Raw genomic sequence first — 26322 nt, 5'->3', positions numbered from 1 at the left:
AAATCTTTGCAGCGGCTCTCGTAATGGCGCGCAAGACAAAACCGAGAGAATCCGGTCATTTCTCAAAATGCTGTGTGCATAGGCCGAGACCAAGACCATCTTCATGGTAAAGTGGAACCGTCTCCAGTCACCACAAGCATCCCAAGCAGAAGACACGTGAACTAAATGCAACAAGATCTCTGACCCAGGACGGGTCAGTCACTAGCAGTGTGTGTAGCTAAACAGAGAGAGTCAGAGTTACATGTGTAAGGTGAATGTATATTTGGTGCAGAGTTAAAGCAGGGATCCTGGCCAGACTAACTATAACAGCATTACTAAAGGAAAGAGCCAGAAGGAAACACAGCCATGAGGGCTAGTATGCTAACACTGTGGTAATGCCCATGATTTTAGATTGACCACATACGGGTCAGGTGTCCACAAACTTTTGGCCACCTCGTGTACATACATAAGCGTCATAATCTGACTCAATGAAGGGGGGCGAAAAAAGCCGGAACTCGAATCCGCGCAGAGAAAGAGAGAGGGGTGCAACAGGAGGTCACGTGACCGAGTTCCTGTTTCCAACAAGCAACTTTGAAAGCGCGTGCGTCCGCTGCAGCCATGACAACAGTGTGTTAAAGATGGGCGGACTGACACCACCCGGGAAATCTTCACAACCGAGAGCACGGAGAAAAGCTCTGAAATGTACTGTAGAGCTGAAAGTCCATGGTGTAAGTTTACACATACGCTCAAATTAAATTTACGTTTAATTAACTTCATACTTTTGGTCAGTTTTTTTGTGGTTCTTTGTTGAGTGCAGCAAATGCTAGTTAGCTAACGTAGCATTAGCTTTGTTGCTAAGTAGGCAGAATTACACAGTGCACAGTGGTCACCTAGTTTAAGCCTAACTACTGTATTCGGTTTTTCAGGGATCGTAAACAAAAAAAAAAATAGTTAGCTGTAAGCTTGAGTTGTTACTGTGCTTTTTTTTTTGATAAATGGTTTCTAACAAGATAACATAATCTTTTGCTGGATCTAGCACAGTGTCTTGGAGTGCTCTCACACTGTCCTGCACATTTGGTGTTTCCTTGCTTTAACACACCCACTTGAACTCAGGAACAACCTGACTAGTTGTGGAAGCAGGGAGAAAATTAGGACTCTCTCTCTCTCTCTCTCTCTCTCTCTTTCTTTCTTTAGATCACTTGTCCAAGTGTCCTCTTACCGTCCCATGAGGACATCTACTTGAGCGTCCGGATGATGGGACAATACCTCAAAACAAAGTGTGTCCCCTATGCCTTCCCTCTTCTGCTGCATGAGAACATGGTGTTTACCAAGGTGAGGTGAATCATAGAGATGGGGGACAAAATACATTTACTCAGGTATATTCAAGATTCTTTTATGTGGCGATTCATGTTTCGCCAAAGTTATTTTGTTATAATGTTTATAGAGTATATTTACATTTGTGGTGGTAACATTGCCGTTTCTCTATTGATTCTACACGGGCTACACTCTAAACTATTCACACTTTGACAGGTACCACATTGTCCTGTGTGATTGGAGCGAATTATTCGCTACGTTTTAGAATTGTAACAAAATCTTTTTTAAAAATAATATCAATTCAGGATATTTATAAAATCATGATACTACCATAAGCGAAATACAAATTGAATCGGTACAAATACAAATTGAATCGGTAACTAGGTATTGTGAGGATATCGTATCTGACTGATCTTTGGAGATTCCATCGCTTAAAAAACACTTACAGTACATGAACATTCATGTTTGGAGTTTGGATGATGTATATTTAACTGAGCTGTAAAGAATGCAAGTTTATGTGACCAGCTGTATAATTGTACTTTTTGTTTTATTCAATTGACCTTTAAAGAAAAGTCTAAGTAAAAGTCTTCTGCTCTGACTTTACACAAAGACAGCACAGATACAATGGCATTTCTTTTATAAGAAGCAATAATGTTTAAAAAAGGGTCAAAACAGTCAGGATTTTCTTTTTGCCTCAGAAAAACAAAAAAAGACATAAGATTATTTTATCACTGGCCATGTTCCAGAGACTTTCAATGCTGTAAAAATGAGAAATCTGATGTACAGGTTGTAGCAGCTTGAAATCCCACTGATGCCACCATCACCATGTAGTCATGCAGAATTATGGGTAACGCAGGAAAAAAGTCTAAAACTAAAAGCGCATTCAGAATTAAAATTTCAAAATAAATGAAACAGGCCACTGAATTCCAACTGAATGATTTCTTTCTGTGTCTCTCTCTCTTTATCAGACATTCTCAAGAGTATTTGACCCTGGTGATGTAGCTGATCATCTGCAGAGTAAGAGCCATATGGGGCCGTGTTCAGTACCCTACCCTTCCCTCCACCGCTTTCTCTCATGTACACAAGATCAATAAACTAATAAACACTCACACATGCTTTTTTTTGTTGTTGCTTTTTTCTAAAGATGATACAACTTGTTTGGAGCTCATCCAGCTTGTTCCCCCAGGTAGGAAACATTTATTTCCAGATTGACAGTTACACATCAGATTTGTTGCTTCATCCTAATTTTAAACAGACTGCTTAATGTAAAGCATTAAAGCCTTTGTTGGTGTAATAGTGTGTTTTTGTTTTCCTTTTCTTTGTTAAGCCTTGTTGCTGGTTACTTTATCTACAATAAGTGGGGAAAAAAACTCAGCATTAGAAAAAGTTAACATGAAAAGGCTGTTTTTTTCTCCTCTTGCTTCAGTAAAAAGCCATCATGGAAGTGTTTCTTTTACTAAGGTGGGAACTGTCTCTCTTTCTCTCTCTCTCTCTCTCTCTCTCCTGATGACACAGAAGGTGAAATTCTGGCCACATTTATGGAGAACACCAGAGATTTCCTTTATCCAGGAATAAGCCTGATTCCCCAAACCCCAGGTTCAGAGAGAGAAGTATTCATGAAGAAATCCGCCTCATTCCCGGTGTGTATCTCATTCCCTCACTATGCTGTGATATCTCTGACGCATCATAAAAAGCCAGTGCCATTTTCCTGCTATTTGCTTCAGGACATAGATTGTTTGGGCAAATTGATCTGCCAAGAGTGTCATTATCTTCCTCTGCTGACTGTCTTTTCATGATTTTTAAAGTTTCTGATTTTTCTTTCTTTCTGTCTCTCCTTTTTTTGTCTTTCATCTCATCCCCTCAGGGGATTTCACCCAAAGTGGAATTTTCAACCATGTCTGTCATTGAGGAGTGTGATATGAAAAGTAGCCAGACAGCCATCTCGGTGAGTTGTGTTTTCATCTTCATTTTTTAAAAATTCCGCTAAGAAAATGGACAATATTACATTTACTAGAATTATAAGAGAAAGAATTCTCCACTTATGCCAGTGCACAAGTTCAGGTAATGTGCCACATTATAATCACATTTTACTGTATATGATGCTAATGTTATGGAGCAGGGTTATAAATTAGGTCTAGTCACAGGCCCGATTTATTCAAAGCTAATTGACTACGTCTCTAACAAAGATCAAATACAATAAATATTTGAATAGCCTATTTGTACAATTCCCTGCTGCTTGTAATTTAAACCGAAGCATTTTGGTATTGTAGTTTATTCTGTTAATCTAATGGGTCATAATGCCTGAAAACACTAGACACAATATTGTTGAGAAAGGGGCAGGGCTAAACGAATATAAATTATGCAAGTTCCTTGGTTTTTATATTTCACCTGTAAATAAAAATATATTATTCACTAAAATCACTTAAAACAATTAAGCGATTGCTGATTATACTCAGGCGATATTTGCCTTGTTAACTGCCATCGGCCTATCGGCTAATAAGTTGGCATTCACTGATGGCAGTGGTGATGTTTTTCTGTTGTGTCAAATTGATTTTGAGCTGGTTGCATATTGTGGTCTGAATGGGACAAAGGTATCCCACTTTGCTGCAACTTCAGGAAAGATCCAATAGCTGGCAATACTAATCGTTTGCAGACATGTGACTACCATTAGGCTGATTACCATCATTGATAATTAAGTTTGAGTTGTACTTCGAGCCAATAAAATAACTGAAAGATTACCTTTTAATACATGATGACCTTCTGCATTATCTGATGCTTTGTTACACAGATAAACGGGTAACCTAGCAATTGATAGCTTTTGTTTTGCTGATTATTTTTCATATGCAGTATGTTGTGGTGGGCTTTATGCTTCTTAAAACAATGTGCTGGTAAAGTTAACCAATCCTGACATTTTAGGCTTTCTAGTTTTGAGCTAACTAACTTATTGAATCCCAAATAGCATAAAATGGGAAGCTGGTGCTTCATTTCCTTGATCAGCGGTTAGACAGGGATTTGGAATTCAGCCTTGTGTTAGAAGCTGGTTAGCTGTGAAACACAAATGGCATGGTTCAGAAGCATTAGAAAACAACATTAAAGCGGTTACTGAGGACACAGAGTGTTGTTTAAGAAGTGCTGTTTAAATTAAAGTGCTTCTGTGACTGGTTTTGTATGTCAGTTTGGCACTGGCAGCCAATATGTAACATCCCTCTTGGCATTTAGAAGTGGTTGGGACTATGGCAGACAGACGTCATGATGTCACGATGTAATAAAAATGCCTCCCTGCCTTTAGGCACAATTTCCAAGTTGTTTCACTGCCACAAAAATACCTTGGTGTCTGCTATTTGTAGGGCAGTCAAGGCAATTACTGTGGTGCTCCTTGGGACATAAAATTCATACCTAGTTAAACAGGTTTGTGGCCATAAGAAACCACTTGTTAGTGAAACTAATCAGATTTTTTTTTTGCTGAGGAGCAGAACGATTGGACTTTGAAGCAATGCAAAAAGGTCATGTGGTCTGAACTGTCCAGATTTACCATATTCTACAGTAATGCATATGTCAGGGTAGGAAGGGAAGAGAAATTCACCCATCATGCATAGTGCCCACTGTACAGTGTTTGATCTGGGGTCGCTTTAATTCAAAGGTTTAACACAGCCGGTGTATGAGTACAATGTGCACCCCCAGGAGTTTGTTTATTTATTTATTTGTTTGTTTGTTTTTGCATTAATTTTAAGAGTGAGACATAGGGCAGTTGAATAGCATAAAATCATTCAATTTATAAAAGCACCACATTTTTATAATTTTTTTTGTTCCATGCCTTAGATGTGTGAGAAAACCGCTTTCCTGAACTCGTACAGTGCTAAGAACAAAGCAACCGTTTTATCTCAGCATCAGCAGCCTAAAAGTTAAAGGAATAATGAATTCCAACACATTCATGCATTCTAGCATACATTTTGAAAAACAACTTTTTTTGTTGTTTCTCTCAACTAATTTTAACTAATTATGGTTATGACATTATTGGGATTCAGTCTCGCGTTCTTTGGGCATCTCCTTTCTGTTGCTTGTGCTCAGAAGCCCAGTGGCAAATAATTGTATTCAGATTGCTGGATTTGGCTCACATGGTACTGTAGCTTTTGACTCATGTGTTGCGGGATTTTGTCAACATAAAGCTAATCTTGTAACACTTAATCTCTAATCATGTGCATTGCAGAAAATAAATTACATCTCTACGTAATGACAGGAACAATATTTATAGTTTTTGTGAGACATGTAAACATGAAAAGAATGCATCATACTCGGGTGATGCTCACAGTCGTTGTTGTAAACATGTTCTATTTAACGTGCAATGCCAAAAGAGAGGAAAAAGAAAAGTGGCTTTTAAAAGACATTTACAGAATTGCATGGTGTGACACACATGGAATAGCTCTGTCAATCAACTAATTATTTGGCCCCATATATATTTCATCTCTGGCTCCTGACATCTCAATGGTTTTAAAAGCACTTTTAAGGAAGGGCTTTTCCTGTGAAGATAATAACAGAGAGCTACACTGATGAAACTGATTTATGGATCCTTATACCCCCTCTTTTATTTGCTAAGTTTTTTTTAAGTGGTCTAAATTCCTGTGTGTTTTTTAAAATTATTATTATTTAATTATTTATTTATTTATTTTTTATAAATAACAGCGCCTACTAAAAGGCACCATGAACCCACTTGTATTTTAATGTTACAAATGTATTTGTAATGCTTTTAATTTCTCTGATTGTAGTGGGTTGCAATATGTGTATCCTTCAGCAGTGCTTTTGGGATATGGCATCACAGATGAGATGCTCATTCACCAGAAAAGAAATGTATGGTTTCATTCAGTGGAGACATTTAGTGTACTTGCATTTCATAGATATATGCTACCAGTCAAAAGTTTGCACATGCCTTCTAATTAAGTGGTCTTTCTTGCTTTTTGTTTCTTTTGACATTTTAAAACAATGCTGAATTCATCTAAAATATGTAATCTTCTTTGAACAGTAGATATTGAGATGTGTCTGCTACTTGTACTCTGTAAAGCTTTCATAACGGCTCTAATCTAAGGTGCTGTTAATTGGTGATTTTTGAGGCTGGTAAATCTAAATGAACTTCTCCTCTGCAGCAGAGTTTTGGTCTTGCTGTCCTGCGATGGTTTTCATGAGAGCCAGTTTCATCATGGTGCTTGGTGGGTTTTGCAAATGCACCTGACAATACTGTTATTTCAAGAAGTATTCCAGAACAGCTGGCCATCGTGTCTTAAAATAACAACTGACTACTGCTGCTGTTGCATAATTACTTAATGGCATATGTGTCACTTCATAGTTTTGAAATGTCCAGTTTTATTCTAGATTGTAGAAAATAAATTTAAACTCGCCTTGTAAATGGATTGACTGGTGAAATATATATGGGACATAAAATGTAAAAAAAAAAAAAAAAAAAAAAAAAGTGTGTTTGTAGGTGTGTGTGTTTCCACTAGCATTGTTTTCCTCTGTGTGTGTATATATGGATGTGTGTACTTTTTTTCTCTGAAGTTTTCGACTAGCTTTTTAAGTTTTTTCTTTCCTGACTCCTCTCATGCTGCCAATACTCTAGACCATGATCATAACCGACACCTATTCTCATTTCCTGTCCATTAAATTCTATTGTCTAGTCAAGTTCTACTGTTGTCATGTTGTCTGGATCCATTTATGTGCAAGTGTTCCTTTTGTGGACGCTTCTGGTTTGGACTTGAAATGGCATGCTCTTAACTGGGCTTTTTCTGCGATTTGCATGCAGTTCATTTGAACAGAGCTTGTTTCTGCTTTAATAAGCTACTCTTGGTGCTTGCTTTGTTGTTTCAAGGACATCCGGCTTTATCTTCTGTTACCAACACCAGCAAAGCCACTAATCACATCAGACAAGCACGGCTCTCGCTTTAAAACGAGCTCTTTGTGCCTCCACCAACAGAAGAGAGACGAAACAAGAAAGAACAGAGGGAGAATACAGCTCCTATTCCTATGTGGGGGGAAAAGGCAACTTTAATTCCATTAGATCAGTTCTCTTCAAATAGAAATCTCTGTCAGGATTTATTTTTTCTCTGCTTTTTAAAAATGACTTAATATGCCAGGATGTTCCAATTAGCATTTAAATTATCTTTTGTTTCTTTCTTTTCTTTTTTTTCTTTTTTTTTTTTTAAATCCATGTAATGTAATTATCATATTAGTCTGAAACCGACCATCAAATGCAATTAACATTTTTAAAAACGTATTTATCTAAGCAGCGCCCACAGGAAGCCAGTTATTGGAGCTCAGAATTATGTTAGCTGAGATTAACGTTATTGAAGTAATTTGCCTGCAAAGGTGAGATTGGTAGCAAGAGAAGGTTTATGTTAGGTGTTTGGATTGAGCTGGATGTTGTGTTTTGATGCGTTATCAACATGTAATTTGTACAATGGTCAAACAGCTTTGACAGTCAATATTGCAAAACAAGAAAATGTATTTCCCTTTGGCTTTTTAATAATCAATGATACATTTTAATGTACAATTCAATTTACATAGTAAGTGTAACAGAGTGTTTCTTTATGTATGGAAAGAAGCACAGTGATCTATGCCACTAAACTTGAAAATAATCAGTTCCAGAATGGTTTGATGCTGTTACAATATTGAAGTTGATTATTTTTTCCTATGATCGCCTATTTAAAGGAGATTTCTTTTTTTCTGTCTTTATTCCTCCACAAAGATTACAGTTTGTAAGTGTCACAATTGAAAAAATGTTTTTCCTAAACCAGCTAATTCTATTTTTCTTTAAGCTTTTTCATTATAACATCTTTAAACAGTTATTTCCTCACCAGGCTTTTTTCCTTCTCTCAAACAAAAAAAAAAGTACAACTTGTCGTACAGAAGACTTGCACTGACACTGGAGACGTCCATAGACTTCCATAAATGTCATACATAAACATTTACTTAATAAAGCTTTGCCATTTCAGTGATTGTGCATGTGTTAAATAAAAAAACAGTTTTTATTACATTTATCAAAAAACTTTGAAAGGTTATTTGCCGTGCCCAGGTTTTAAACTGCCGCCAGAACTACTGTCTGCACTGCTGTTACATAATATTAATCAATATCTTACAGAAGATTAATGAATATCTGACCAGTTAGATTCAAAAATTTAACACTGCTTTGGCATTAAACAGTTAACAGAAAAGTTTTTTTTTTTCTTTCTAGCCACGTGGAGCTTCTAACTCTAAGGCCTGCCATGCACGATCAAGCAAGTCAAATGCAAGTGCAGCAGGACCATATGGTTACCAGAGACCTACAGTAGCATCACAGAGCCGCTGCCCATCACCGTACACTCACCGTAGAATGTGCCAGCTCACTGATGATGCCACACAGCGCCTCCGCCACCTTCAGCTAGGACCATACACCTTTAAGAAAGACACGGCCCCTCAGCCGCCTTTTGTGGTGAGGAATACAAGATATTCTTCAACCCTTTAATTTTTTTTTAAGTTAATTTCAGCAGGTTTATCTTTATTTTTTTCCCCCGTGACCTTCACACATTCTTTAATGTACTTTTGTACTTTTATAGACACTTATGCAACTCGTATTTTAACTTGCCTCTTGTAACCTTAATTATGTGTTGGACTCAAATTATTTTTTGGAATGTAACTTATGATTAATCTGTCAAAGTTTAAAGAGAAGTGCTGCTGCGTAATTTAAATTGCGGTCTCGACCACGTCCCTGGCTCAGTCCGCCAGCCTCTTTTATGAGTAAAGTGCAGGAAAAGCTCCCCTCCTGTTTTCTTCAGAGTGTTTCCACTACACAAACAAGTCCTGAGGTGTAAATATCAAAGCTGTCATGCTATGAAAGGCGAGATTCGGATCTATGACATGTCATATCAACATGGCATTTTCCATTCTTGAACCTTTGAAAATAAAGTGCCGAGCATTTACTGAGTAAATCCTGGGGCAACAATTACCCTAAGTAACTTAGGTTTCTAACCATGATTAATTAAAAAAATAATAGTTAACAAATGTGTTTTTTTTTTTTTTTTAAGTCACAATACTTGATTCTATGAAAGTCTGAATTATCATATAGCTGATTAATTGCAGTATCTCTGCTAGGTAAAGACGCACGAAGGCAACAGGATAAAGTCAGCTGAATGAAATGAACTAATTGAGAGTTTTTCTCCCTGCATTAACCTTTCCGAAAAAAAGTCAATACTTCTTAAATAAAAGGCAAATTCAACTGAATAAATAATTACACTGTCTTTTTTGTGCTGTCATACTAAGTCTATGAATTGCTTGTCTTGTGAAGAAGTGAAAGATTACCTGATTGCATTCTGTGTTCGCAGGTTCCTTGTAGTCCCAACTCTTCACTAATTGAATCTCCAACAAGATCTTTAGTTCTGCAATCTTCACCTAAGAGAGACTCCTTCCAGCAGGCATCTGTGAGTCTCACACGCTGTGTAGAACAGTTTCTCTCGACTACAGCATGGTGTTTGTATTGTGTTTTTAAAACATCTTATTTTTATGTGCAGACGGTCTCAGACTTACTACAGTTTGGGTTTTTCACCTTTTTTTCACAATTTTTTACCTTTACGATGGTGTGAAAGCAAAATGCATTTAGTAGAAACCATACCAAGATTTTAGAATTTTGATCTTTTCCTGGGCGAGTGATGTGTGGTGGGATACTTTATGAACTCTAGGCCACTATAAGTGTTCTGAGTTGCTTTAAGGTAGGCTAGGTTGAGCTACGATGGATGGATAGATAGATAGATAGATATATGCATGTGTGCATCTATGCATATATACCATACAAAACAATACATTCCATAAATACAATACATTCCATACATTCATTCATTATTGATCCTGAAAAAAATTCCAGATGTTTAGTAGGTTAAGTCTATTAAATGTATTTTTAACTTGTTTGACTTTAAAAATATATATTTTTTTAATAATGGTTTTATTGGGATGGAAGATCATCATTAGTCCAAGGAGCAACTGTATTATGGTATTCATCTTTTCTTTTTTGTGCATTTATTCTTCTAAGTATTAGTTTTGCATTGTTGATCATAAGAGATTTCTTTTTTCTATGCTGCTCCTTATGGAAACTTCAGATCAAAACCTCTTTGAGTAAGTTACAAGTAAGCAATTGACTCTTTAAAGTATGTAACTATATACAGTATACAGAGTGGGTGGAAAAAGTAACTAGGCAATAAAAATTGGCAATAAAGTCCATATCTCTGATAAAAATTTATTTAAACTAATTGTACATGTATTATCTATCTTGTATAGGAAAATGTAAGCAAATTTTTAAATTTCAATTTAGGCACCTGTGTTGTCAAGCAGTTTTTTCAAATGGTAAGGGATGAAACGCATCTTCTAAAGGATGTCATTTAAGATATTGCTGAGAACCTCCCGAATCTGTGTCTCCAATTCCTCCAGTGTGCAAGGCTTTGTCCTATACGCCTCCTTTTTGTACACGTATAAAAAATATATCGAGTGAGATCTGGACTTCTTGGAGACATTAATAACCTCGCACACACAGGAAGAGCGCCATGAGGTGTTGCTCCAGTGATGCTCCAAGTTCTATGGCCATTAAATATTGCCTAGTTAATTTCCACCCTGCCTGTACAGTATATAAATAATGGCCACTTTATTAGATACACCTGTTCAACTGCTTAACACTAATATCTATTCAGCAACTCAATACAGTTAGGCATGAAGACATGCTTGCTATAATCTGAAGTTTAAACATAGCATTAGAATGTAGAAGAAAGGTGATTTACTGTAAGAGACTTTGAATGTGGCCTGGTTGCAGGTCTGAGGATTTTTTAAAACTGCTGATCTTTGGGATTTTTACACAGAACTATCTCTAGGGTTTAGAGAGAATGATCTGAAAAATAGAAAATATCCAGTCAGTAGCAGTTCTGTGGGTAAAAATGCCTTGTTAAATTCTGAGGTCGAAGGGAGAGAATGTTTTGAGTTGATAGAAAGAATACAGTAACTCAAATAGAATCTCATTACAACCATGGATGGCTGAAGAGCATCTCTGAACACACATGTCGAACCTCAAAGCAGATTGGCTACAGCAACAGAAGCCCAAAACAGGTGACACAAAAGCAGGAAACTGATGCTATAAGTCACATGCGCTCACCAAGATTGGACAATAGAACCTTGAAAATACTTTGCCTGGTCTTAGGAATCTTGATTTCTGCGGCTACATTTGGGAAGTGGGATCATAATTTGGGGGGGTATTTTCTTGGCACACTTTGAGCCTTTTAGTATTAACTGGGGAGTGTTAATGCCAAAGCATACCTGAGTATTGTTGCTGATCATGTCCATCCCTTAATTAAACACAGGATCCCGCACATTGTCACAAAGCTAAAATCATCCCAGACTGGCTTCTTGAACGTGACAGTAATTTGACCGTACACTGTACTCAAATGGCCTTCGCAGTCACCAGCCAAACCAACCAAAAGAGCAACTTTGGGATTTGCAACTGACCAATCTGCAGCAACTGTGTGATGCCATCATGTCACTATGGACCACAGTCTGTAAGGAATGTTTTTGGCACCTTGTTGAATCTATGCCACAGAGAATTTAGGCAGTTCTGACCCAGTATTGGCAAGGTGCACCTAATGAAGTGGCTGGTGAGTGTATATGCTCGATGAAACTCTCCATGCTTTTAGGCAAGAAGTCATTCTCCGGGTGTGTGTCATGTATCCCCTGGGGAGAAGTCCACACCGTGCCTCAGCAGTCCCTTTCACAGAAGAAACCATGCTTATCAGTCCACGCCTGTGTCCAGCAGCCTAAGGGACCAGAGTCCACTGCTCAGCCGATCTACACTCAGAGAAAGGTGAGAGGAAAGTCTGGTTTTCACTTAACTACAGGCTTCCAACGCTCCTCAGGACTGAATCTGACATTTGTACTTTTTTTACATCAGTGCATAACATAGTTTCAGTCTCTAAATAGTTTTGAGTAGTTTCGATAGATTTGGTGACTAATCAGTTAGTTTTAGACTGAGTTTACTCATTAGTTAATTATTCCAATCTCATTGATTATTTTACAGTTATAATAGTGATAATACATGCAATCTAATACAGATATTGATTTATCAGATTTTATTTATTTAGATTTTTGCTTTTTTAATACTTTTTTTTTTGTTCTTTTCTTTTGTTTACATGCACGTAAAATATACTAAATGGTCAACCCTATAGTGTCTCCACTGTGAATTTTAAATGGTGCGATAGTGTGCTATTGACAAAACGTGGAGCTTAAAAATACACAAATGGAGCAATCTATATTGTAATCTTGGCCCATATGCGAGATGAATCCACTCCTCCACCATCAAATGATAAAATCTGATGTCCGTTTGTGTTTGTTCATTACTTAAAAGCAAAAGACAAATATTCCTGAGAAAACAAAGGGAAAGGGTATTGATTGTATTTCAGCGAGATCTAATGCTTCTGACCCGACGCACAGTTTAATAAATTCTGAGAGACCCTTGTCATTGATCTGAACAACAGCCTGCTAAACCGTCAAATGTTTGTTTGCTTGCCTGTCTCAACCACTTTTTTTTTTTTTTAATCCTGCAGAGACGGGGGCAAACATTTTAAATCAATAGACAATTTTAAAGCGCAAAGTAAATTGTAGAGTAAATATTAGGAAATGTATGATACTTTTGTCTAGATTGAAAGCATGACCAGAGTCGGAAGGCTGCAGATTAAGGCTGATTCGGGAGATTCAGACAATAAGAGAGCAAGCACGTCTTTTGGATGTCTTTGATGGGAAATGAAATGATGCTTTGTGAAGTTCGGTCTGTCCTCACTGCAGCAGTTGGCTCCTCGTGTGCTAATCATTTGGCCAAGCTAACCGTCTGAAGCACAGTCCGCATTAGGTTCATTAACCACAACCTCTCATCTGTACCACCTCTCCTACGTGTCTTTCTTTCTTTTTCTGTATGTCTGTCCGCTTTTCTTTTGATATGTGGCATTGTTTACTTACCCTCTTCAATCTGTCTACAGTTTCTATTGCTATTCGTTGTATTTCTTTATGTACATCATACTTATTCTGCTTTAGCTTTTGGTTTTTCTATTTAACTCATTTTTTTCTCTCTCTCTCGCCCTTTTTGGAATTGGCTGTCTATCTTTCTGTATGTTAATCTTTATATCATTCTGTCTGTCCATTTGTCTTAGTTTTTTGTTTTCTTTTGGTATGTCTCTTCTTTTTCTCTTTCAGTTTGTCTGTTAATCTTTCTGTCATTCATTCTGTCTTTCATTCAACTATTATTATCTTTAATCACTTTTTACAATTTTTATAGTGAGTCATTGGCTTTTTCTGTGCACTTCTTACTTTCGTTTTGACTTTTTCTTTGTCTTTCTTTTGTTTTTCTTTCAATTTGTATTTATATTTCCGTTTATTAATCTTTCTGTCTATTTGTTTTTCTTTTTTCTGACTTTTTTGTCTGTTCAGCTTTCTTTCTTTCCAATCCCTCTTACCTATGCTTAAAACTTAAATCATTCAAATCTCCTGCCCTGAAAAGTCTTTGATATCTTTGATAGTCGCCTCAAATTTAGTTTTACTCATTTTTTTTTTTTTTTTTTACTCCGTCTTAGTGGTGAGACACTGTGGGGTTTGTTTTTCTAACGTTACCTCTTACCCACTTGTGCATCCGGCTTTTTTAATGTTGCTCACTTAAATGTTATATTTTATGCATATGTACTTCATAGGTCTTTACTGGGCTAGGCTTGGTGTTGCAGATGCGTCTTGTGTTGTGGTTTTTATCAATTTTGGCCCACTCTAAGGGACACAGCACAGACTAGTGTTCGAACATGGTATTGCCCTCTATCTACTATAGAGAACGGACACTGAGGATTACTTGCACTGGTATCTTACATTAAATCTGTAATCATTTCTTTTTCAAATCAAATTTCCTATTAAATAAAATGCCAGAAATAAACAATATTTGTACTTACTATTACATGGGGAAAAAAATCATGTTTAAAAAAAAAAAGTCCTCTACCTCTTTTTGTGAGTTTGTGCTTAAGCACCCTGAACTGTTTAACTGCCTTGCAGATGATGACAGAAAATTCAGTGCACATCTCTGTTCTGTACAGGTTTCTGAGCCCATCTAGTCCCTCACAATGTGAAGAAATCCACAGACGAGTTCAGAAGATTTTACGCTCTCATGCCACTCCCCGCAAGCTCCGCTTTGTAAGTATCGCATAAGATCACCAAGTAAGCTAAACCTGTTGTGTGTTCACCATGGCAGTATAAATAAAGCAGAAGGATTCTTCTTCTTCTTCTTCTTCTTATTATTATTATTATTATTATTATTATCGTTATTATTATTATCATTATTCAATAACACAAATAAATAGTATAAATGCCTGAATAATTTTAATTTACTTAAGAATGTGCTCATTTATATAACAGCTGCTGTAGTGAATGTGCCTCATTATGGAAGATCTTTCTGTCAAAATGTAAGCGTCAATACCTAATTTAAAAAAAAATAAAATTCCGGTTTGGCCAAGCAATTAATGAGAGAAGAACAATGAACATTTTCCTCATAAATGAATCTAGTAATTGTTTGAGACAGCCATTGATGTGTTCATGTACTTGTACCCAGAATCTCCACTGTGGCTTGAGAAGTGTTGTTAAAATACCTCCCACATTCCAGTAACCGCAACATTGGTGACAAAATCAAAGCAAAAACGTGGTAATTATTCTGTAACCCCTCCTTTTATTTTAAAAAACATATTGTGTGTGTGTGTGTGTGTGTGTGTGTGAGGGTGTCTTCACTCTCAAGGACTCTGCAGTTGGAATATTGTCTTTTAAGGCTTGTCTTTTCAAATACTTAAGGTTGGAGAAATTGGTGTTGCCAAGATAAGCGAGTAAATATGTAACACATTCCAAACTAAAGAGACAAAAAGAGTGCGTATTATAATCGTGATCAAGTTTTTTTTTTTTTTTTTTATTAAATTCAACTAAATTCTGATAGGCGGCACAGTGGTGTAGAGATTAGCATTGGGCCTTACATCCCAGGGTCAAGGGTTTGATTCCCACACTGGGTCTGTGTACATGGAGTTTGCATATTCTCCCCGTGCTTGGGTCCAGTGACATGCAGATTAGGCTAACTGGTGTTTCCAAATTTCCTGTGTATATATGCCCTGCGATGGATTAGCACCCTATTCAAGTTGTAACACATATCATGCCCAAAGTCTCCTCTGACTCAGGCCTGCGACTGTGTGTCTGTGTCCGCACATAGGAGGAGCAGAGTGAAGACGAAGGATCTGGTCAGAATGAACCTGGTCCCTCCAATGACTACCAGCAACAAGCAAACAGGTGTGTATACACACACACACACACACACACACACACACACATACACCCACATACACACACACACGCACACACACACACACACACACAGAAATAAACATGCGCACGAGGGAGAAACCATTACTCTTAATTTAAACAATGCTTAACCAAGTAAGGCTTTCGAGCTGCTAAAAATAATAACTCCGGTGTTGCTCACTGCCCAAACTGCAAGTGCACTTTAATTTTGATTCTTTTCATTTCAAGTTAATAGACACATGAGCTAATATGATGTAAAAAAAAATTATTACAAGTTTTTTTTAGCGGTTTAATTGTTAATTTAGCACTACAGTTCACTGATTAAGTAAAAATTGTATAACAAAATGGATAAAATTACTGTAGAATTTAGCATGTTTAATATAGAGATTGCATCAGTGGTCAACAAAAAAAGTGGATCAGGTATCTGATTCTGTAGAGGATGGAATAGATTGTTTTGGAACCATAAAAAAAGTTAGGTAGAGAGACCACTATAGGATTATGTTTTTAATAGAATTAATTTTACTGTATAAGTTCTATTATTATTATTATTATTATTATTATTATTAATAATAATAATAATAATAATAATAAAATAAAATAAAATAATAAAATTTGTGTATTTTAGTGTACAGTAACAGCGCTTCTATTAAAATAGACCCTGGTAGTTATTGAAAAAACTGCTGAGCATCACTATCTGTCAATATAATTCAAACAATGTTTCAGTATCAGATATGGAAAAAGCAGTTTTATCATCTCTAAAAAAAATTCCTAGTAAAGAATATTACTATAAACAGAATCACCCATGAAACCAAAACACGTAAATATCAATGATACGATGATTCTTGTTTGATTAATTTATAGAAATGTATACAGTGTTTATTATCGGCTATATTTCACATATTTAACTTGTAATGAAAATTAGTTTCATAAAACATTTAACTAATACTTGTCCTGCTTAGAAGAGACACCAAGGAAAAAACTGGAGTCTTAAAGATCAGGGGCATCAAGGTATTAGGATTGATGTTTATTTCAGAGAGGCAAATTTCCAGGCAATTTGTTTATTTTTATTTATTTATTCTCACATATTAGGTTTTTTTTTTAATCCATTACAACTTTTTACATCAATGGAATAGAATTTTTTTTTATCCCCCTGATTGATTTTAGACATTATCGCTGGTGTCGGGGGGAAAAAAAAAGAATTACATAACCAATGAGTAAAAGGAGAAGGTGTGAAAGAAGAGCTGAAGAGTTTTATGACAACAGTGTTTTTATTCCCGACTCAGAAGTTTTTATTGCTTTTGTAAAGCATAAGTTTGTTACAGCGTATCTGAGAATCGTGACATCACATTTCTATCTTGAAACTATCCTGCTGAAACAGAGAGAAGCTCTGTCATTATATTTATTAGAGTACTTAAGTGCAATATAGTTATTGTTCTTGTGTGTTGTAGTTGAGCTGTGGGCAAATCTGAGAAATACCTATATGAGGAAGAAGAGAGAGGAAGGTGAGGTAAGGAGTGGTCAGGCAGGTGGAAAGGATATCGTTATTTGTAGTGTGACTTTTTAAAATGTGTACTCGCATATTCATGTCACATTTGATGTGAATATCTGCTGCCTTGAAACCTTACGTACAGTTTATTCGCATTATAAAGACCCTTTTTTTTAACATTAAAGTGCCTTTAACTATATACCATCCTCCAGACCCCCTCAGCAATGACTCTGGTTGGAGATCTCGTCGCATGGAGGCAAAAACTATAAATATAAGCAAATGATGTGGTATCACAGCGATGCCTCTTCAAAATGCAGCTCAGTTGTTCAGCAAAAAAAAAGCTGAAAATCTTTGAGTGGCCTAGATAGTTACTGTAGGAGAACATTTGGTGCCGCATTCAAAGATTTGTGTACAGTACAATAGCCAAAGACCTGGCAAAGCCTGCCCAAGAAAATTCCTCTGATGTTTCTTTCTTTCTTGTTACAGTGAGTTGGTGTTTGTTTTTTTTTATCTCATGCTTGCTATTACATAAAATGGATTAGAAGAAATCCCGTTGATGAAGATGTGCAAGGAAAGTGGAAGGGTGTGAATAGTTTATAAGCACTGCGAACTTTTGGTGAAGCTCGACACATTTATACCTTATGATATTCACACTTGTGGGTGCGATATTTATCACCAGTAATTTATCACAGGCACATGCTAAAACTTACACAGTGGCGTTGTCGCTGCATAATTTTGTCGAAGCATAACTTTCGGAAGTGAGAAGCCAGGCACAGACTGAGTTATATTTAATCTTACACTTTTTAAAGAAAATGGTGTAGCCATAAAAAGACTGAGAGATGTGCATTATTTACAGTTGGGAAAGTGAAATTAGGTTTTCTAGTTAAAGATATAAATCAAATGTGATTTGTAATCAATAAATAAAAAACTAAATAACAAAATAGTTGCATAATTAAATTTGTGAGCTTCATTCACCCAGTACATCACAGTCGGCCATGTATGGGGCTTTGCAGGCAATGAGTTCAAGGATATTGATCTGGCCACCAAAATTCCCAAATCCCAAGCTGACCTACCATCCATGGAATGTGCTAAACAAATAAGTTTAATCCACGGAGGCCCCACCCTGCAACCCACAGCACCCAAAGCTTCTGCCCCAGCAGCACACCCGGAACCCACATATTGGGCTTCATGTTTAGCTTTCCAATGATATGGCTGATCGATGTACACACTATATATGATCATGCAGGAATGAGCAGAGGTTCTTATGCATTAGCAAACGGTCTAATCATAGAAAACTGTGTACGCTTTAATTCATTTTTTTTATAAATAAATACTTGGTACAATCTCTGCTAATGTTTCTGTAGCATGGGAAATGGAGGTTATCTACTCTTTTCTTATGAACTGGATAGAGGGCCTGTTGGTTTCCATAGTGTCTCTATTTATTTATCATCTATACAACACACCTATCCCAGGAAACCTAGGAACCAAGGGAAGTCACACAACCCCATCAGATTGGAAATGCCAATCAACCTACACTGCATGTTTATGGTGTGTGGGAAGAAACTGGCCAAGCAGAGGAAGAACGTGCACACAGACCTGAGGGAGATTTAAACTCTCAAGGCAACAGTGCAAAAGAACTAAGCCACGATGCTGCTGAAGTTAATGTGGAAATCATAAATCCATCAAATATTCAAACACCTAACTTTGTCTAATGTTATCTTAAAAAATAATTACTCTGGTGAAGCAATTTCTAAGTTGTCTGCTTCCATGTTGCAGGGTTATTTCTGGTCAGCCATCTGTTCCTTTAGATAACGGAACATTCTGGACCAACGAAGCTGCCAAATACACCGGGAAGTCCCACAGAGCAGCGTTTGAGGACAGCCTTGGCAAAATCTACAAGAACCTGTACAGAAAAGCTTCAAGTCCCACACACCATGACTCACAAAGCACCTGGACATAGCCATCTCTCCAGGATGCCTAGTTTTGTTTTAAGTCAGTTATGAGTTATTTATTTCATCATAATCCAAACTAAAGTTTCTGAGCTAATTTTCTCAAGAAATGCATAGTAATGTAGATCTTGGTTATATGTGCCAATTATTTAAATAAAGAACAAAAAAAGCAGGTGTGCTATGATAAGAGGATGATGTGATGCCTTTGTAGGAACAAGCTTCTTAAAAACTTGTCATTTTGTTTTATGTCGCATTGTTACTAACTGCAAAAACTGTACACAATTTATGTTACAGCTGGAACCCCTGTAACAATACTACACACCTTCAGAAATTTAACCATGCTGCTAATCAAAATTAGCCAAACACCTTTAATGGTGCTGTGGTATAATCATGATCAATCAGTTCCCCACGTGGTAATTACACAAGTGCTGTTTCCAAACAGAGAAAAAAGAGCTACACAGTCAGCTGGTTTACATGATTTATTGCTGATCAGTCTGTGAGAGGTCTTAATGGAAGAACGGTCATTTTGTCCAATCCTCCAAACTGGTGGCACAATCAAGCTTCTTCAGTCAGGAAAACAAAAAACAGCCACAGTTGTTAACAGGCTTAACCATGCTTAGCTCCGTTTTACAGGTTTTTCTTCACACTTAAAAAAATTTTACAATTACATACAATTCTAAAAGTACCATTTTAAAAGGTAAAACAGCAGCAGTAGTAAAACTGCAACAATCTTGTTAGTATTTATTTTAACAGAACATGTATAAAAGGTAAAAATGACTATAGCTTACATTATTTCTTTTTATGCAATTTATGCCTCTTTTTATTCATTCTTCCAGCTGCTGCTGCTGCTTTTTCTGCAATGATCTCTCTATACTTTCTCTTGTTAAAACTGAAAAAGGTGAAAGAGAAAGCCAGTGTCAACAATAATAAAAAAACAAAGTAAATCAAACAACAAAAAAATCCATGCTTTAAAAATCACATACACCACATTTATTAATAGCTAACTTAATACAATAGCATGCATATTAGAGTAGTACAACAAGAAAAACTACATTTTAAAATGCACCCCATTTCCAGTACCTTCTGAACTCAGCATCAGCAAGCAATTCCTCCACAATAGTTCTCTTCCTCTCTTTCTTAGGAATTCGGGAATGGTAGAAGTCTATTGGGTTATCAACCACTGTTCCAATCTGCAGAGGAGCACATTTAAAAAATATAAAAACTCCCTTAACCAAGTACTCACCACATCTGATAAAAGATACGGACTTTACCTTACACATTGACTACATTGGAAAATGTATTAGCTAAATAGATTAGGAAATAATGCATAAACTGCATCCTAACTTGAAAGTATTTGGGAAGCGCTTCTCGGTCATTCTTCTTGTAAAAGCGCTTTGGGTCCATGGCTGAACGCATCTGTAAAGCCTTGAGATCGTTCTTCAGTTCCTCTGTTAATTCAGGAGCTCTCATGTTGAACCAGCCATCTCCTGTGGTCTTGGCTCTCTCCTCCTGCACATTGCATTCGGGAGGGGAAAAAGGCAAAAAAAAATATTTTTCTGTATCCTTAAATAAAAATACATTACTGGGGAACTTTTTGCAAGGTTTACTTACCTTGCGTTTTAATTTAGCAGCATGTTTGGATTCCTTGTATGGTGGTACAGTGTCTTTCTTTTCAAAGTCTGCAACAATCACACTCTTCTTTAGCAACTGCAAAAGCAACATGAGCGATCAGTTTTATAATTTTTTTAAATAAAAACATGCTTATCAAATGAAAATAAGCATTTGCTGACCTGCGAGTCTGCATGTATTGTTACTTTGCCAATCACAAAATTCATGTATCAAGTAGGCAGAAAGCGATTTTTCATAAAAACCTTTTTTTAAAAACAATTCGCTGACAAAGAATAGAGGGAACAGTCAACAAGACATATATAGGGCTTCAGTCATTTATAACAGTGTTGACCAAACAAAAGATCAAACCAACTTGACTTGTAAGCGTCCCTCAACACCTTGACAAGCACTTAAAATAGAAAAGTGTGCTTACAACGAGCTTTGGAGTGGAGGTCTGTTAACTCGGCACAGAAGATGAGCATTTTACTTTAAAAACTGATGTTTGCCCACAAACAGTGCTATAACACACCAGCTACACATCAAGCAGAAATTTCTGATTCACACTAAAAAGTCCTTTAAAAAAAAAAAAAAAGTACCCCCAGTCCCACTTACCACATTATTGCTTAAAATTTTGCTTAGTAAATTTAATCCTTAATATGGAAACAGTGAGCAACAAGGTAAAATCAGCAAGGGCATTGTAAGCTGTAAACTGTTGTAGACGTACTTTATAGGCTCACTATTTTACACAGCGGTGTTAAAGCATTGTAATGTGACTTGCAGGTTTATATTTTAAGCACCAGATGTCACTAGGGTGCAGCTTGCTAAAACCTTTAGAGACAGATCTGCTCTTACATTTACAGCATTTGGCAGACACCCTTGTCCAAAGCAACTTACATTTTTATCTTATGAAACCCCTGAATAGCTTAGGGTTGAGGGCCTTGCTCAAGGGTCTAACAGTGGCAACTTGGTGGCGGTGAGGGGTTTGAACCCTGGACCTTCTGATAAGTGGTTGAATACCTTAACTATTGAGGAAACGGGAGGAAACTCTTAGAAACAACTGGAAGAATCACTTTATTTTGTCACTTGCTTGCACGTTTTTTTGCACCTTTTAAAAAGTACAATTGTTCTTGGATTGTCCAAGCCTATAGCAAGGGGTCTCACTTTTGGTAGATATTTCAAGCACTAAATTCTGAATAATTCTAAAACTATAAACCATCCAAAAAAAATAAATAAAACCACAAAACAAAAACCTTCAGGAACAGTTTAACCCAAGACCATACCTAGATTTCTTAAATTTTGAGCTTGATCTGCTGGCAGGGGCAAAAATTACTCATAAGCTAAGAGATGCTTTTCTACTGTAAAGTATTAATAGTCAATAGCACTCACACTGATTTTTTTTTTATAATGAAGATGTTTATTTATACACCCTTTGGGGTCGCCACTTTAACATCGTACTTATCTTATTTCGGTAACAGAAATGATTGAATACCTCATCCTGGTTCTTCTGCTCCTTCAGCTTCTTCAGGGTGTTGGAGACAGATCTGGATTTACTCCCATCAAAGTTAATATATAATCCTCCAAGAGCCTTTACTTTTAGCCCTGGGTCAATAGAACTTGATAAATCAGTCCTGAAAATAAAGACGACAGAGTTTCAGTGCACTGAATAAATATATATTTTTTTAAAAGTTGTAACTATATAAATGCAAAGAAAGTTAAATTTTTACAGTGCTGGCTTCCTTGTAGTAAAAAGAACTTTTGAGTCTTCATCCTCCTCCTCATCCTCATCCTCCCCCTCCTCATCAACAAAATCCTCTTCTTCCTCAGTAGCTTTGGAATCGTCGATTTCGGACTTTGTAGCATCAATGTAGTATTTCTGGCTAGGCTGATATCCAGGACGTGCATCAATGACAAACAGCTCGTCACCCGTGAGCGAGTCTGGTGCACCGGAGGGGCCTGGCTGATCCTCAGAACAACACATTCCATCCTCGCTGTCTAAGTCTACAGCCTCATCACTACCTCCATCCACAGAGAGTACATCATCATCATCACTCCCCTCATCCTCGCTGCTGTCCAGCAAGCTGACCAATTCCTTCACAGGCTTGGTCTTCTCAATACTTGTCTTCGTCACTTCTGAGCTTGATGACGGTCCTTCAGTGTTAGTTCTTTGCTGGACGTCAGTATCTTGTTCCTTTGCAAGTTTTGACTGATCAGCCCCTGGAAAACTCTCTTGGGGCATCACTGATACACAACTTGATTCCTCTTCAATGGCTTCGAGTTCCTCTATAGAACCAGCCCCATGTGTTTCCATGGGCTTGCCTGCAACTTTCAGGGATTCTTTTACATCTTTCTTAGCGTCAGAAGAAATGTCTCGTCTGCTCTCAGATTTACCCACTTGAGCTTCAGTTTCATCCAGGGTTAGAGTAACATTCCCATTATTATCTTCAGAAACGAAACAATCTTGATCTGCAGCAATAACCGTTTTGTTATTTGTGTCTTCCTCATCACCCTCCTCCTCTACATCCTCCACATCAGATGTCGTTCCACTTTTAGGTACAAAAGAAACATCCTCTGTAGTTTCAACCTGGTCTCTCTCAGGTTCATTCTTTTCACTGTCCTTTTTGACACTTTTGGAGACCAGTGAGGACATACAATGCACATTTGATGTCGTTCTGACACTTTTGGATCTAGAAACTCGAAGAGCACGGTTGCTGCTAGCTGAGCCAGTTCGGCTACTGCAAGGGGTTCCCCTGCCCTGTGGAGAACAAGGACTGTCAAGAGACGTGTACGCAGTCGATACTGATTCTGAATCTGAATCAGCTACCCGACTTCGAGTGGTTCTTTTGGGACTCAAGCTAGGTCCAGAGTGACATCCGTCAGAGTCATCTGCCTGGTCTTTCTCAGCAGACTTTGCTTTGCCTCTCTGCCCCCTGGTCCTCCTGGGCTCAAGAGCAGCAGAAGCCTCTGTAGTTTCACTGTGCTCCAAATTGATAGGGATTGGCTCAGTGACCTTGACTCTGCTGCGTGTGGACCTACGGACAGTGGAACCCTGTGGTCCAGAAACTACAGAAGAGCAAGAATCAGCCTCTGAGTGGGCCGTATCTGTAGGAGCAACAGTACGCTTCACGTGGCTCCGAGTAAGCCTTCTGGACAGAGACACCACAGAGCTGCAGGACTCAGCCTCAGAGTGCTCATCTTCCTGTGAAGTGGTAGACTCTAAAACAGGAACAGGTTTGTTCTGACCTCTTGTGGACCTGCGTGGCGTTTTACCCAACGAAGAAGAACTAGATTCTGCTTTAGATGCCTTCTGTTCCTCCACAGTTGTAGGTTCCGCTCTGGTTGCCCTTCTTGTGATTCTAGAGGTCGGGTGGACATCCGATGTCACGGAACAGCAAGATTCGGATTCAGACACATCTGCTTCATGTGTGGATTCTGGCTGTTTGTTTGTGGGACGACGTTTAGAACTTTTAGTTTCCTTTTTTGGTAAAATGGCTGGTTTATCTAAAGACATGTCCTTCTCTTCTGCTTCATCCTGCTGGGAGTCACTGGTGTGTTCGGATTGGGACGGTGTTGGGACAATCACCGTTCTACTTCTCGTTCTTCTGATGGTGGATCCCTGATAAAAAAAAACAAAATCAAACAATTCCTTATTAGTGCTAAAATGTGTGCATCACCAAGCGACATTTAACATTTATAGAGATCAGAAAGAACCGAACAGTGGCAACTTGGTGGCGAGGTGGTTGGGGCTGGGGGGGTTAAACCCTGGGCCTGCTGATTAGGCATAAAATACCTTAACCATTAAGGAACCCCGGGAAACTTCAAAACAGTTGAACACTTCTAAAACCTTCGTTTTATCACTTGCTCACTATATTTAAATAAATAAATAAATAAGGTGCAATCGCTTTTGGTTTGTCCTTCCAGTAAGCCTACAGCAAGGGTTTCAGTTTTAGTAGATATTAATTCTGTATAAACCTAAAACTATAAACCATACAAAAAAAAGAAAACATCAGGAAAGTTTAAGAGTAGCACAGTGGTTAAGGCATTGAACTACAGTTCGGAAGGTCCCAGGTTTAAATCCCACACTAAGTTGTCTATTATTTGTCCTCTACAAGTCTATGGAGAGATGGTTTTCTACACCAAGTCTTCCCAAAGTCATATAGGCTAAGTGATCAAGTTCTTGACTGAGCATCATCAGGATGAATCATGCTTAAGGCCCTAAAGTTACCCTGAACTGCATAACAAACAGTTAAGTTTGTTAATAAAACAAACAAACAAACAAACAAACAAAAAACTGTTTGAGTGATGTTACTTACAGTTAGAAACCTAGTAACCAGGGTAAGGATCTAACCTAAGAAGAAAACTTCAAGACTTCACTTTTGTAAGTCACTCTGAATGCCCAAGATTTAATATAAAAGTTCTAAACTTCTAGTGATTATACACTGGTTTCATTAGCAGTCTGTAGCTGCACTGTTGCCTGACTGCAGCCAACATGCTCTCAGCTAGTCACGAGAAGTTTGTTAGCTAGCAAACAGTGAGGTGTGATGTGGCCATTTCATGCGAGTCGGAGAAGCAATACAATCTAACGCACAATGTTATTACTGAAAAGCTCAAAGTCGAAATGAAATAAAAACTGATAACACACCGGCGTTTCCGTGACTTCATCGTTTGTGTTTTTCTCCGGCGAGCTCACGCGCGTTCCTCTCCTGGTGGCCACCATCTTTTGCCGCTGCACATGCTCTCGCGCACTTCCGGTTTGATCACGTGACCCCGCCCGCAGGGCACTGAGGCATGACCAATCGATCAGCTGAAACATCCATTCCACATTATCCAGACTTAACCGACAAAAACGTGTTAGTGCACTATAATTATTACCGTATCTCCCCAGTCACGTGATGTTATGTAAAGAAAAAAGAAAAAAACTACCATAAAACGATACAGTAAATGTGCTGCTATTAAAATGTGTGAAGTCCTGAGTGAGTCTGGTGAGAGAGCTGTAATGTAAAGTGCTGCTGCATTCTGGTCTTTAGGTAGAGATGAAGAATAAACCCCACTTCATTCAGTTTATCTATCCATCAGCAGAAGGATGCTTCAGGCCATTGGTCATTGCCGTCAGGGGAGGTTACGCTGCTCATGACCCCAATCTTCAGGTACACACACACACACACACGTACACACAAAGGGGTAAACCCAAGATGTTCCTCCTGCTCCTGGGGACAAGATTTGTCCACTGGGCAAATCTGCCACGGAGACAATTAACATGATTCTGCAAGTTTACGGCCATTCTCTCATCGAAGGTCTTCCTGATATCTTGTCATCTCCCAGTGATGTGTCTGCCACTCAAAACGTCTCAAACGACTCACTGCAGAATCGACGTAAACTTGCAGAATATTTTCACGCAGAATTTCATTAAAGCAACCAGAAGAACATGCAAACTCCATGCTCTAGAGATGAATTTCAAACCCCCACCCAAAGGCATGAGACAATTATTCTAACCCACTAAGCCCTCTGTGCCACCTAAATCCTGCTGGCGCCATGGATCAACATGCACACAGTGTGTTGTCAAAACAGACGTTTTAGTCTCAGAGCATCTTTACAGAATAAATATTGTACAATGCTGAATACTGAAAGATTAAC

At 37.8% G+C, this 26322-nt stretch overlaps 2 protein-coding genes across 4 annotated transcripts; one reads left to right on the top strand and one right to left on the bottom strand.

Moving 5' to 3' along the window:
• Positions 1-604: 604 nt before the first annotated feature.
• On the top strand, positions 605-19426 carry spata6 (spermatogenesis associated 6). 2 transcript variants are annotated; one of them, XM_053504112.1, is made up of 12 exons: positions 605-707; positions 1174-1311; positions 2262-2310; positions 2438-2479; positions 2812-2933; positions 3158-3238; positions 8513-8749; positions 9639-9734; positions 11982-12148; positions 14409-14505; positions 15560-15636; positions 18911-19426. In XM_053504112.1, the coding sequence occupies exons 1-12, from the start codon at positions 618-620 to the stop codon at positions 19092-19094; spliced, it is 1380 nt and encodes a 459-aa protein (XP_053360087.1). In that variant the 5' UTR covers positions 605-617; the 3' UTR covers positions 19095-19426. The 2 variants fall into 2 exon arrangements, with proteins under 2 accessions (XP_053360087.1, XP_053360085.1); XM_053504110.1 differs by having other exon boundaries at positions 2809-2933.
• Positions 19427-19547: 121 nt separating this feature from the next.
• On the bottom strand, positions 19548-25423 carry dnttip2 (deoxynucleotidyltransferase, terminal, interacting protein 2). 2 transcript variants are annotated; one of them, XM_053504109.1, is made up of 8 exons: positions 25331-25423; positions 22416-24304; positions 22181-22319; positions 20695-20790; positions 20428-20592; positions 20164-20273; positions 19872-19972; positions 19548-19729 (listed from the first exon to the last, which is right to left on the bottom strand). In XM_053504109.1, exons 1-7 carry the CDS (start codon positions 25403-25405, stop codon positions 19873-19875), a joined length of 2574 nt encoding a protein of 857 aa, XP_053360084.1. In that variant the 5' UTR covers positions 25406-25423; the 3' UTR covers positions 19548-19729; position 19872. The 2 variants fall into 2 exon arrangements, with proteins under 2 accessions (XP_053360084.1, XP_053360083.1); XM_053504108.1 differs by having other exon boundaries at positions 19548-19646.
• Positions 25424-26322: the final 899 nt, after the last annotated feature.

This window comes from Clarias gariepinus, chromosome 9 (genome assembly GCF_024256425.1).
Source record: "Clarias gariepinus isolate MV-2021 ecotype Netherlands chromosome 9, CGAR_prim_01v2, whole genome shotgun sequence".
NCBI lineage: Eukaryota > Metazoa > Chordata > Actinopteri > Siluriformes > Clariidae > Clarias > Clarias gariepinus.
This window is presented reverse-complemented; position numbering and strand designations above follow the sequence as displayed.

What these genes read in the sequence shown, in the direction of transcription:
- spata6 (XM_053504110.1), top strand. Translation starts at nt 618, where the DNA reads ATGGGCGGACTGACACCACCCGGGAAATCTTCACAACCGAGAGCACGG. An exon ending in CATCCAGCTTGTTCCCCCAG is followed by an intron (nt 2,480 to 2,808) that starts GTAGGAAACATT and finishes CTGATGACACAG; the next exon opens with AAGGTGAAATTCTGGCCACA. An exon ending in AGAAATCCGCCTCATTCCCG is followed by an intron (nt 2,934 to 3,157) that starts GTGTGTATCTCA and finishes TCATCCCCTCAG; the next exon opens with GGGATTTCACCCAAAGTGGA.
- dnttip2 (XM_053504109.1), bottom strand. Translation starts at nt 25,405, where the DNA reads ATGGTGGCCACCAGGAGAGGAACGCGCGTGAGCTCGCCGGAGAAAAAC. An exon ending in CTGCTAAATTAAAACGCAAG is followed by an intron (nt 20,593 to 20,694) that starts GTAAGTAAACCT and finishes TGCAATGTGCAG; the next exon opens with GAGGAGAGAGCCAAGACCAC. An exon ending in GCTGATGCTGAGTTCAGAAG is followed by an intron (nt 19,973 to 20,163) that starts GTACTGGAAATG and finishes CACCTTTTTCAG; the next exon opens with TTTTAACAAGAGAAAGTATA.